General features: G+C 35.3%; 1 protein-coding gene across 27 annotated transcripts in view; it reads right to left on the bottom strand.

The window, feature by feature from the left end:
* The window catches only part of PAM (peptidylglycine alpha-amidating monooxygenase), a 279,291-nt gene that overhangs the window by 112,471 nt on the left and 152,952 nt on the right, over window positions 1-13,868 (bottom strand). For all 27 annotated transcript variants that reach the window (XM_015140495.3, XM_015140497.3, XM_015140500.3 and 24 more), the window contains exon 5: window positions 5,244-5,331. In XM_015140495.3, coding sequence (XP_014995981.2) covers window positions 5,244-5,331 — 88 coding nt within the window. The remainder of the gene's footprint in view (window positions 1-5,243; window positions 5,332-13,868) is intronic.

Raw genomic sequence — 13,868 nt, 5'->3', positions numbered from 1 at the left:
AACCAGAGACCAACTGTGTTTTAAAAATTGATCCATTATACTATCCCAATATGCAATATGATAGGAATCTATTATAATATTAAAGTGGAAAAAGAGAATGGATACTATTAATTTTAGCCTATCAGTAATTTATGTCTAAACACTGCTACTGCACTCAATGCCACATTTTACAGTGCTTAAAACAAGAGACAGTGTAGATTTGGGAGATTCTGTTATTTTTATTTATACTGACAAGGATGTTACACATATTTAACTTTAGAAGTTTCCTATGGCAGAAAAAAACAAAAAGGGGATTGCAGAAGACACAGTGAATCCTGCTGTATATAGTGTATGGATGACAGGGGCCAGGATATGGAATGGGAGCATAAAGACAGCACATGCAAATGCTGTTCTCAACCAAAGAATCATTATCACTGGGAGGGAGGCAACAAAGCTGTGGCCTTATTTGGAAAATAACATCACCTTTAAAAAATAGACGTTTAAATGAGTACCCAAGCAGGGTGTCTCTTATATAGGCTTCTATATACATATATACACACACACACACACACACGTTTTATTTCCTTTTTTTTTTCTCCTCATCAGCAGCTGTAACCCTGTGGAGATAGTGGCATTTAAAAAGACACAGCAGGTGGTTAATAAATAGAAACAGTTGAAAGGGATTTAAGCTAAAGCTTCATAAGATGGTAAAGCACTACTGCTTTAGCTTGAGAATGATTCCCAGTTAGAACAGCTGGAAATAGCCTCATTTAACCAGCTGGGTTTTTTTTTCATCAAAAAACATCAAACAACCTGTAGAAGCCATCTTTGGTTCGTTAAGATTAGTTGGTCCTAAGTGTCATTAGAACTAGCTTTAAAATCAAATATTAATAAGAAGAACTAAAAATAATTTTAGCTATGCATAGAAGATCACACCAAAGTATAAGACTAGATACTTAAGAAGCCCACTAGCTTTAATCATCCAATATTTTAAACACAAAATCGTGGGGTTTGCACTTCCAAATTGTTTTAAACCCTACATCCTGTGCTCAGCAGAAGAAAAAATGCACTAGCCTACAATCTCATATTTAAAAAAAGAGAGCACTCCAGAATTACCCCAAATGCCAACACAATTTGCATAAACAAAATATGATTTTCAAAGACTGAAACTGTAAGTAGCTTATCATTTATTTAAAAAAATTATTAAGAGTAAAAACAGAATGAAGTAATTCATAGACTAGATGAACACAATATTTGACTTTCCAAGATATCCTCAAAATTTACTATTCAAGTAAATTTTTATATTTAAATTACCCAGTTTTCAGCACCTTCATTTCATTACTGACTAACAACTTCAAAAGAGCATCTACTCACTTAGAGCTTAGTTTAGGCTCATATTCAGCTAATAAATCTGGGGAACTTATGATTGTCATGCTTTGAATTAAGTCTATAGAACACAAATAAAGTGCAACAAATCATGCTATTGATATGCTTGCTCTAATCTTGGTGCTATTATTTTCTTTTGGTCCCTAGATGGGGTTAACTGTTTTCCGCCTCCAAACGCCTGGGAAGAAGGCATCTGGGTTACATCCGACAGGTACTATCGCCTTCTTTGCATGGGTCAGCAGAGCTGCTTCTTTTCCATCAGCTGGTCCTTATTTGCATCCTCTAGAGGTATGTTAATTTGGAATTGAGCACTAGGCCCACTCTAACTATAAAGGGACCACCCTACAGAATATTAAAAGGTTCAAATCTATGTACGCAATTTAAATGCACATGCATATAATTAACTAGACACATTGCCAGTGTGAGTTGCTAATTTGGAATGAGTCACAAAAGACTAGAATGTGTGCAGATGAAAAAAACTTTAAAATTAAAATGACTACATAATGAAAACTGCTTCATGCTGTGTCTACTATTTTCATGTAAACTTAATATAACTGTAAATATATTTTAATGAACAGCAGAAAGAGGCAATTACAAAGAGCAAAGGAGGGCAGCACAACAGTGAAATATCATCAGAATAGCTCTTTGCCTTCATATTAAAAATGCTGCCTGAAGACAGAGGGTGAATTATAACTTCATAATTTCAGGGGAAACATGTTTCCTATATTAAAGACACCTATTTGCCAACCTGCTCACAATGAAAATGGAACACGAAAGTGAAAACAGGAGGAAATCCTAGCTAACAAACAGAAAAGAGGAAATCCGAGTTTGACATTTTGATGTTAAAATAGTTTTTTCTTCTTTCCTTGAAACAGCTTTGTATTTCCTTATAAGTTTCCCTAGAGTGTGAATGACTTCTGGTTATTTTTAAGCATCAAAAACTGTTATAGGTATCATACCCAAAATATATGTGAAAGTTCAGGAGTCTTCATTTAAGTGCTGTCTATATCTTACAATAATTGAATAGATTTGCAACTATAAAATGAGTGTGATCAATTCCATGACTCAAAAATTTTAGAAAAATAATGCAAGACTTTTGACACTAATAGATATTTGTTGTGAGTACTATAATTCAGATGACAGGATAAGATGTTAAACAGCTGGAAAATATCCACCGACTATCTTCAGGGCTGAGCCTGTGAGGCTGGGGGTGGGGAGTGGAAGATGTTTCTGTGAAGCAACTGAAAGTTCTGGCTGTGAAATATCCTGTGAGCTCTAATTCTTTAAAGTATAGATTTTGCCAAATATTGGAAGATAAATAATGTATACTATCTTTAAATAAGAATATAAGTCCTATAGCTGGGCGTGGTGGCTCATGCCTATAATCCCATCACTTTGGGAGGCCAAGGTGGGTGGATCACTTGAGGTCAGGGGCTCAAGACCAGCCTGGCCAACATGGCAAAACCCCATCTCTACTAAATACAAACATTAGCTGGGCATGGTGGCACGTGCCTCTAGTCTCAACTACTGAGGAGGCTGAGGCAGGAGAATTGCTTGAACCCAGGAGGTGGAGGTTGCAGTTAGCTGAGATCGCACCACTGCACTAGAACCCGGGTGACTGAGTGAGACTCTGTCTCAAAAAAAAAAAAAAAAAGAATATAAAATATATATTTTATATATATTATATATAAATATACATACAAATATATTTATATATGTGTAAAAGCATATATATTAAAAAGGTCTGATTGTGGAAGTCAGAGTCATTAGAACAGTTTTACTTAATGTATGTCTTCTAGTTCACCCATTGAAAAGATCCTACTTTTAAATGTTAGACTTAAACACTTTGGGCTTGGTTAAAAGATGCTGAATAACAGCACCAATTGTCCTTGTTTTATGATTATAAATTCAATTATAACAAACTTACAGATTAAGTGGGACTATGGGATACAAGGCAAATATTTTAAAATCCATTTAAAATGATATGGGTATAGTGTTATTAAGAATTGTAATTACTCAATGATGCAACTGACTGGCAAAACACGGTGAGCTGCTTGCTTGAGGTGAGTCAAGCAGTGCACACACTTCCAACTCCTAGAAATACTGCCTTTCCAATCAGACTCATCATTTGCATGCAATTTATATTCATAGAATTATGGAATTTTAGAGCATAGAGAGGCTTTATAAATGGCCTAGTATAAGTCTTTTGCTGAAATGAAGACAAGAACTCCATTCCAGATGGGCTGAATAATCCACCCAGGGAATCCAGCAAGTTAGTTCACTGCTTTTTCATTCTACTATGTTGACTTTCAAGTAATAATTTTAGCAAAATAATATATGTAACAATTACTCTACTCAAAATTTCTGTTTTCACTTTCATTTATATTTTTCTTTGAAACTTCTCATTCCCCAATGTGGAAGATTTTTGGTCAATATATCTTATAGATTTAATTTCAAAATAGTTTATTTAAGAATATTAATAAATATTTTAAAGGGGCCAAAATGAGATGTTTGTTGTATTCCCTTAACATGAGAACAATGAGCTATGCTTGGCTCATTTTAGATAATTTTTCCTAACAATTAGAATTGGAATAGCATTTAAGTGTCGTTTTATTTTCTCCCTCATTCCCTTAAACCAAGGTGCAGCAAAAGCAGACTTTAAATCCTTCTAGCTATTTTGAATGAGTCTAACTCAAAGGTAAATATTGGTAATTTCAGAAGAAATAGTTTTAAAGCATAAAAACCAAAGGATGTGATTTACTGAATAAGATTCAGGAAAAACTGTCACAGAATAATCTTTTAATCCCAGAATTTTATTTACAAAAATTTACTGAAGAGCATAAACGGGAATGTTGATATTGAAGGGTATTAACTGTGATTTGCTGACTCCGTTTTGACATAAACCCAGTCACGTAAGTTGGGTTCCTATGTGATATGTTCCTTTCATCAAATAACTTAAGCCTATTAACAAATGCTTTGATGGTACTTGGTCCATGGAGATTTCCACTAATTGCCCTGTGCTTTTAACAGTTCCAAATTCACATTATATTGTTATTATAAAAATGACAAGAGAGCAGTTGCTGCTTGACTCGCATCAGGCTAATGAATATTAGGATGCGTACAGAAAATTTCATCAGTCTACATGATTATGTAGGGACAGGACCTCAAAACAGATTCCTCAACGCAAAGCAAAGCACACCAGTCATTCTGGACTATTAAACGTGTAACAGTGATTCTGGGTCTACTTGAAAAATAAGAAGCTTAAAACCTGTGGCTATTTTCAGAGTTTGGTGATCTTCAAGAATGCCAAAGAACATTAATTAAAAATTAATGTCAGAGTATCAATAATCTAAATTTTCAGACTTTCTTTACAAGCCTTATGCACCTGGACATACTACTGTATAACAATATACATATATTTAATGTATTATATTAATATAATATACATATATTTAATCTAAGATGTTTTATTTTAGATTCAAGGGGAACATGTTACATGGTATATTGTGTAATGCTGGAGTTTGGGCATATTGAACCCATCACTCAAATAGTTAACGTAGTATCCAATTGGTAGTTTTTCAGCTCTGGCTCCCTTCTCTCCCAGCCCCTTTTGGGGTCCTAGTTTCTACCGTTTCCATCTTTCTGTCCATGAGACATATATTTATTAAGTCAGTGACAAAGGCTGATAGATATGCTCCATAGCAGACCAAATAACTGTGATAAACCATGATAACCACGTAATGCTAATGAACAAAGTTCTTTCTCTTAAAATGTTCTGCCTATTTATTAACCAGTTGTGAAATACTTGCACAGATACACTTTGTACCTGTAAAACACATTTTCTACACCCTTCTATACTGTAAAGCCATTATCCTTACCAGTAACTTCCAGTGGATGAAGGCATATTGCATCCAAAAAGTAACATATGATGGACAGTATCCATGCTGGCTCGAGGCTTGAAGTCAACTGTTATGAGAAAATAATACAGGTATGTGAATATAAGTTACACTTCTGTGCACCAAAGTCACAAAATATATATTTGAACAGTTCAAATACCTGTATAACAAAGATGTTTTGATGCTCTTGGGATCAAGCGCCCTGTTTGTATAAATTATCTTATTAAAGATAAGCATGACTTGATAATATGATTAGAAGAATAAAAAGGAAAAATAGTAGGCTGAATATCACACCCACATACACACACACACACACACATACATATTTTTTAAATGGAAGACCTCTTTTAAAGTAGTGAGGGCATTATATGGGTATTAAATGAAATCTGCAGCCTATGTATTCACAATATATTTCCTTTCAGACTTCAGTAGATTGCTGAATATCATAAAACACTGCACACCATTGTAGTGAAACAGAAACCACAGTGAGTGGTCAAAATATGAACACAAAAATTCATAACAGAAATTTATGACCATCTTAGAATAACAACAGTACTATAGTCACTGGGATATATATGAAGAAGCAATTTACCAGGAAAGAAAAAGAAAAGTAGAAAAAGTATCTTTACAAAAATACAAAAGACATAAAATTACTGTCCTGAATAAGCATGGTATACTTGTTAAAAGATATCAGAAGTTATACAATGACATTTCTCGTTTTCTCCCAATAATAGTTGTTGAAAGACATTAAAATAAACAAATGCATAATCGAAAGAGAAAAAATTAAAAATAAATTATATTATTATCTATGAACTCCCTTTCCTAGTGTGGGTTTGGCTCATCCCTTTTCATTCTCATCAAAATGCTGTCCAGTATGCAGTAGCAGTTCATGAGTCACCTTTGCACATACAATATTAAATAGCTCCAAACTGATCTTGAATCTCAGGTGTGTGCAAAAATGCATCTTTCAGCTATTTTGGTCTGTTTGATAAAATTAAGAAAACATAACTTATTGCTAGAAGGTGTATGTGAGACATTAGTACTTATAAAACAAAACAACAGCAAAAAAGTTCTACATCAAACTATAGCACCATGACTGGCAAAGTGTGTCTGATAGAAAACATAGCGCTATGTGCCAAACCTACTGTGTGCCATCTTGGCTTACCAGTTTCAGAGGAGACAAATAAACCTTTCTTTTACTGCAATGAAAATAAGAACTTGAAGCCTAAAAATTAAATCTTGAAGTTTTTATACCATCATTTAAAATATTAATGAAGAGAGAATGGCTGGAAAATGGACTTGCTATAACTTGAGGCTTGGTTTTCTATTACCAAAGAATATAGTAAGCCTAAGAGATGAAAGAAGATGCTTTGGAAGGAAAGAATCACTTGGAAGTTACAACCATTCACAATTCATAGAAAGTCCCTATTGTCACGAAGCTGAAGTTTGTTAGCAAGAGAAACAGAAGAAATAAGAAGGATTCTATATCTATAGACCACTGTCAAGTTCACTACAGGATTTCCTTCCTCCCTTCCAGAATCCTACCAGGGATCTTTCCTGGGGCAGAAAGAAAATGGAAAAAGTCCTGAGGTAGGAGTACTGGTCTTTTATTCACCTTGATTTTATTTTGGTATATGATACAATTTTTAATCTTATATTCATTTTTATTAAACTGCTTATATTACTTTATGAACATCTATAACTGTTGTCTAATTGTATCCTCCTCCTCCTCCTACCTTTTTAAAAAAATATTCCCTCTGCCAATCCTTGAGAGGTTATCTGACCCCTCTGCTTTTTCAGAACCTGTGTAGATGACTACATGATTTCCTCCCCTCGGAAGATCTTATTACGGGTGGATAAATTTCCTACGACTGAATCATTCTTGGAATTTTGGTAATAAGCCAACATGGCCAAGTGCAGTTCATTCCAAGAATTAAATGGTTGGATGCAAAACAATGTTTCAAGCACCCGCTAAAAATTCAGGTGGAAGTATCCAGCAGAGAGTCAGAATTCTGTGACTCTTGTTCAAGAAAGAGGTCAGAGAATTACATATTTGGGAAGCATTAAAAAATTGAACCCTGAGGCTGTGAGGATGGATGAAAGTACCAGAAAGGGTAGCAGGAATCACACAGAAGGCTCAAGACAGTTTGGAGAAAGCCCAGGGCTGTCAGGGTCTGTTTAGGAGACACCAACAGTATCGTTTTTATACTAATGCAATGTGTATGCTGCTGTGAAACAAGGCAAAGACATTTCTGGAAAAATAAGGAGCTATTAGTAATTTTAAAAAATGAAATATTAATAAGCAAAAGATTCAGGTAAGGGCAGGGAAGAGAGCTGTTGATAAAGGGATAGATCATAAAAACAACAACATATAATCTCTAGCTTTCCATGAGGAAAGAAAGAAAATAGTTTGCCTGGGCCCTTGCTTATATAAGAGACTCTTCTAACTGTCCTTTGTAAAGGGGGCAAATCTTAATTAATCAAAGTATAACTTCTCTAAACATTTTCTGATTTTTTTCTCCTTCTGACATACATTTTTTCTGACATACATTTTAAGTACCACTTATTTATTTGCTCTACTTTGAACTCTAGGTATGTGTTTAATTTTTGCTTCTAAAATGAGAAACAACTCTGTCTTTAAGTAGTAGAAAAAGAAAATTCTTCAGAGTTTCCTTTCACAAAAACATATTCTCACTGACTCACATATTCCTCCAGAAACTCCAGATCTAATTTAAATGCTAAGTATATTAGAAGTACACAGCAAAAACAAGCAACTAACCATCTTTTATCATATCCTAAAGAAAAAGTAAAATATCTAAATATTTATATAATTATAGCTCAAAGTACAATTCATTGCAAGTTGAAATGAAAACTACCTCCAGCAAAAGGAATGTCAAATCAAAATGTAAATCTAAAATAAACAGTAGATGCCTTAAAATAAAGCAGCGCTTGGACAATTTCACTGAAGGGCTGCTGCCAGTGGTGGGGAGCGGCAGGCTGGGAAAAGATTAGTCTGACAGGTTCATTTCAGGGGTTTGCTACATTCCTGCTGATTATGCCTGGCTTTGCAAAATAAGACCCCACCCCTAGTGAATTCTAGGTCTGCTGGGCACGAGACACACATAAGACTATGCAGGAGATGTCAACAGAACACAAAATAGAATATGGAAAAATACTGTAGAATGACATCTTAAAAAGAAATGTCTCTTTTCTTTTTCACCCATTATACACCAAAGAAATAAAGGATCCAAGGGGAAGAGAGCTAGAGGATAATAATGGAAACAACTGCATTTCAGTGTGCGATTCTGACAGGCAGAATAAACAAAGACAGCCTTGGGATGGTGAGAAAAGTGCAAAACACAGCCTCAAGAGAATGCAAAGGAATATTATATCCGATAAGATTAAAAGTGCCACTGACTCTTCTAACTCAATATTAAGATGACAGTTGCTTAAGTGGAAATGGTACTTCAGTCTCAATGGGAGCTAACAGTTCAGATTGCCTGATGTATGAGATCAGGGAACATTTTATAGGCGAGTAAGTCCTGGGAATGAAGTATCTTTGAAGGACTAAGACTCCAAAAAAGTGACTCACACACAGTAATTAAAGGAAATCTGATGACACTGAAAGCACACAGGTCGGAGGATTTCTCAAAGGATAATGTCATCTGAAATGAAAGACCTGAAACTATGTGTGTGGATGACATGTTGAAAAGAGAGATGTCTAGGTCTAAATTCCGGAGTTCTAAGCAAAATTTCTCCTCACTGCATGGGGTTGTTTGGGATTTATGGGCTCTTTTAAGTAACATCAGACTATAATCACGGCCACGAAATTCTCTAAGAACGTGACCTAGGGGAGAATGTCATTTAGTTCTCCATTTTTCCCTTCCAAGCGGATATCCAAGTCTGCATGTCAAATTTTGATTCTTCTGCCAGACTTAGGACATGGAAAGATTCTGAAGAACACACATAACCAAGTAGAGAAACCAGCAATATTGGAGATATTCTTGTATATATAACCAGCTCCAAATTACCATTGGAAATGGCAGGAACAATTCTTTTTAGCTAAAGTATTCAGTAGAGGAAAAATAAGACCACAGATAATTAACCTACTAAAAAAAAAAAAAAAGAACTGACTTGCAAGTTTGGATCTGAAGAACTTTGGCAATCTAGAATTGTTGCCTATATATATATTAGGGATAACCATTGTTAACTTTCTTTTTTCCTCCCAATGTAATCATGTTATACACTGTAAATAGCTTAGTTTGCATACCATGGGTATTTTTACATGTTATTAAACAATTTTCTTAAGCAGCCATTTTTAGCCTGGGCTTTAAATTATAACCTGTGGAACTTGGTAAAAATACAAGTGCCTACAGTCAATCTAGACCAGTCCCTCCTTGCCTCCCCCATCAACATCTCAGTCAAATCTCCAGCACTTATTCCCAGGTAAGTATATCATTTAAAGGTTTCACAAGTGAATCACCAGTAATTCTGACTATAGTTCCCATTTATAGTGATGGAATATACTCTATTATGTGAGCATAGTCTGAGTTTATCAACTCATCTTAGTTAAATTGGGATTGTACTGCTCCTTTAAATGTACAGGACAAACAGTAAAAGCAGGTTTCTTTTAAAATAAATTCATAAAGAATTTCTAAAGATAAAAATTAGTTGATATTTTAGAATTACTTTATTCAAGGAGACCACTGAAACTCTGTATTATATTATGTAATTTTAGCTGTATCACCCAAAATCATTTTAGTGCTGAGATCTGAGGCAGGCATAGGAATTCTCTAGCAATTGTGTTCCTATCAATGATAAAGAGTCAGTAATCTAAGACTGTTTGTGATTTCAAGCCATATTTAATATTGAGAGAATTGGGAAGGTGTGAGGTTCAAGAATATATAATAAAAAAGATATGTCATGATTTTAAAAAAAACATAAGCCCTAAAATCTTACTATCAACATTGAGTTTAGGATACAATCAACCTTACGGTTCATAATCTTGCAGTTTAGCCAAAAAGGTACAGACAAATGTAAAGCTCACAGCACCATAGTCTATTTTCCAGCATGTTAAAAACCCACCACAATGGCATATTACATTATCTCCCGCAAGCTTTCCCCATAACCATGAAGTAATTCTGTACTAAAATAAAGACCTTTTCCTTGAACATTTTTAACCAGAAAGCTTAATAGTGAAATTGTCATTAACTACTGCTAGTATGGACAATGATGCACCATTGGTAAAGAATGCTGGCCAGGCGCGGTGGCTCAAGCCTGTAATCCCAGCACTTTGGGAGGCCGAGACGGGCGGATCACTAGGTCAGGAGATCGAGACCATCCTGGCTAACACGGTGAAACCCCGTCTCTACTAAAAAATACAAAAAACTAGCCGGGCGAGGTGGCGGGCGCCTGTAGTCCCAGCTATTCAGGAGGCTGAGACAGGAGAATGGCCCGAACCCGGGAGGCGGAGCTTGCAGTGAGCTGAGATCCGGCCACTGCACTCCAGCCTGGGCGACAGAGCGAGACTCTGTCTCAAAAAAAAAAGAATGCTTATGGTGGTTTATGAGGACTTAAAGCTGCTGCCACCAAATTATCTAAGAAATAAGACACCTGAGCAAGCCTATATATTGAACATCAATTTCAAATAAAACAATCCTCACCTCTGAATAAAGAAATTTCAACACACACAAAAAAACTAAATTTCTAAATGATATATCTTTTAAAGTTAAACTCTATGATATATACCAAGGAATCAATAAATAGACTTCATCAACCAAGCTTATGCAAGATTAAACAGCATAAGCTTCACTAAGCCCTGTTTTTGTAATGTCATTCCTATAATAGTCCACTATTAATTTCCTACAGAATCAAGCCCATACCCTTCTTCTAGCCTTTCAGGGCCATGCATAACACTGTGCCAGTCCTCTAGCTCACTACATTTCCAATATGGCAACCTTTACATCCTCTCCTCATTCTCATCAGGCAGCCCCCTCACTTAATAATCACAACTACTAACATTTACTGAGGGCTTTCCAGGTGCCAGGCACTCATTTGCTTCTCAAAGACCCTATGAGTCTGGTTCTTTGTCCTGCCAAATAGGTGAGCCTTCAGGAAAGAGAGGCGAAGTAATTTGTCCCCTAGTAGTATAGCTAGAAAGTTGTGAGGCTGGGATCTGAATGTGGAGTGTTCTGGCTCAGAGCTTGCTATTTTTGCCACTATATGATACTGTCTCTCATACTTGTGCCCAGTGTGTTTGGGCTCATACTGTGGGCCACTAAAATATTCACCCCTTCGCATATTCAAATAGGTCATCTTCAGAGGTCCAGATGAAATCCTGCGTACCTTCATCATGAAATTTTCTCTGACTAGACCAACTCATAGTGATCTTTTAAGGGTTGACTACTAAAGTAGTTCCTGCTGAGGAGGTGGTAGGTGGGGGAAATGTAGCATTTTAACATTTCTGCATTAAAATAGCTATATCAACATGTCAATTAATTTCTGGTGATCATTAGATGTACCTAATTGAAGACATTAGAAATGGTTCCTATTCATCTCTCACTGTTTTTTATTACTTGAGAAAAGCTGAGGAGATGTTGGGTGTTGTCAATTTGGAACCATGTGTATTTGGGTGACCAAAGGATAGAAGACATTTAAGAAATACTCTGAGAGTCTGAGACAAGGTATATAGCAACAACTTCTCCTACATGATTATGACCAAGAAAAATGGGCTTTATCTACTCATCAAAGACCTCTACTATATATATCTTATTTGTGTTCTTCATCATAGCTCTTTCCAAGTAGCTTTCACTAAGAAACTAAGCGTTTTTCAGGGTGATTGGTGAAAAATACTCAGTGATCATCTGTGAGACAGAGATTACTCATTATTTATGTCGGAAAGAAGTCCTAGTTGAAGACAGAAGAGAAAGGATACTTAGTCAACTAACTGGAAGCAGAAAGGTAACAGAATGATTGCATGGGGATGAGGACTCACACACATGTACACACACATATGCATAAGCTACTCCCCTCTATTTGCTGCTGCCAAAGCCATAAAACATGGATATACGAGCAGTGTACTCTGCCCAGACCTCGGTCTTTATGTCAGACTATCTAGTGACCCACAAGCATGATCAAAATTGAATTGTTCATGCAGTTCTTGAAGTATCCGAACATCATTTGATCATGTGCTTTGTTTAAGAAATGTCATATTTGGAACTACTCAAATCTAACTGTGCAATTCTGCAACAGAAACTGTTCTACATTCAAGAGAAAAGCCCAAGAAAATGAAAAACAATGAATCATTAGATTAATTTTATCTGTTTCTAAATTCAATGGCTTCTAGCTCATTTGTGTAGTGCAATTTGATAGATAGGGACCTGTCATCATTCACTAAGGAAAAGACACAATTATTTACAGGTCATCCATGTGAGGGAAAGCAAGTGGATGAAGATGACAGTCAAATTTCTTGGCTGAGTGGGCTGCTGTCAGAGCCAATTCCTCCGAGTGTCTGTAAAACACCTTTTAGACAGCACCACAGTTCAGTGGTCAAATGCAGATATTATTATACTTTCACCCATTCAAATTCTATGGTTTCTTATTAAAACAACAAACAAAAACAATGCCCTAGGGAAAGCTATAATTTCGTTCAAAATATAAAACATATTTTTATCTTCATCACTGCATTTCTCTAAACACCTACTGTAATTCACATTCAATAGTTAAATACAGATATATAAACACATCATACATGCTATATGTTCATATGTAAATATAACAGGCATATATACATATGAGTTCCATGATGACTGTGATGGTATTTGCTGAAAATTTAGAAGTATGTTTAAGATGGGTTATATAACTAGCATATAAACATAAAGCCAAAAAGTGAGTTATTCAAATCCAATTTTGACTTTTAACACCATCAAGAGAGTCTGTCCTAGTTCTAATAAACAATGTAAATTGTATTGATTTTTGTAATTTTCTTCAGAAATTAGAAAAGTTCAAGGAGAAAGTCCTTTTTATATGTTTTAACACTTTTATTCTTGTCTACAATTCTACTAGCCTGTGACTTCCTTAAACACGCAACATACTTCATATCCCTATTACCCAATAACTTACATGCAGCAGAATTTTAAGTTTGCTGAATTAATGCACAATGGCTTTTCATAAACACAAGCAAAACAATGATTCCTTATATTAGAATATAATTCAAGGTAAAAAGGTAAATTATCTACTATTTGAAATGTTGAGTCAGAAAATGGCCAAACAAAATCCCTTTTTAGTGTTCACTCATGTATTCAGCAAGCAATTATTGAGTCAGTGCCATATCCTGTTGGAATACAAAAGTTTAAAGAGGCACAGATAATGAAAACAGAAGGTATAAAATCATTAAATGTCTAAAGGAAAGAATAAACAAACAGAATGACTATGAGAAATAAAAAATAATTTAAAACAGAAAAGAACGAACAAAGTATTATGCGTTTTTACAGCTCTTCATTTGCAACCATGTCTAATCTCAGGATAAGGCATCCTGAGATCAGGAATTTGGGACAATTCACAAAAAGGCTATAGCTTCTGTTAGTCACCAGATGCCATCAGAATCCG

The sequence above is a fragment of the Macaca mulatta genome, chromosome 6, assembly GCF_049350105.2.
Source record: "Macaca mulatta isolate MMU2019108-1 chromosome 6, T2T-MMU8v2.0, whole genome shotgun sequence".
Lineage (NCBI taxonomy): Eukaryota > Metazoa > Chordata > Mammalia > Primates > Cercopithecidae > Macaca > Macaca mulatta.
The sequence above is the reverse complement of the archived record's forward strand: the minus strand, read 5'-3'. Positions and strand labels throughout refer to the sequence as shown.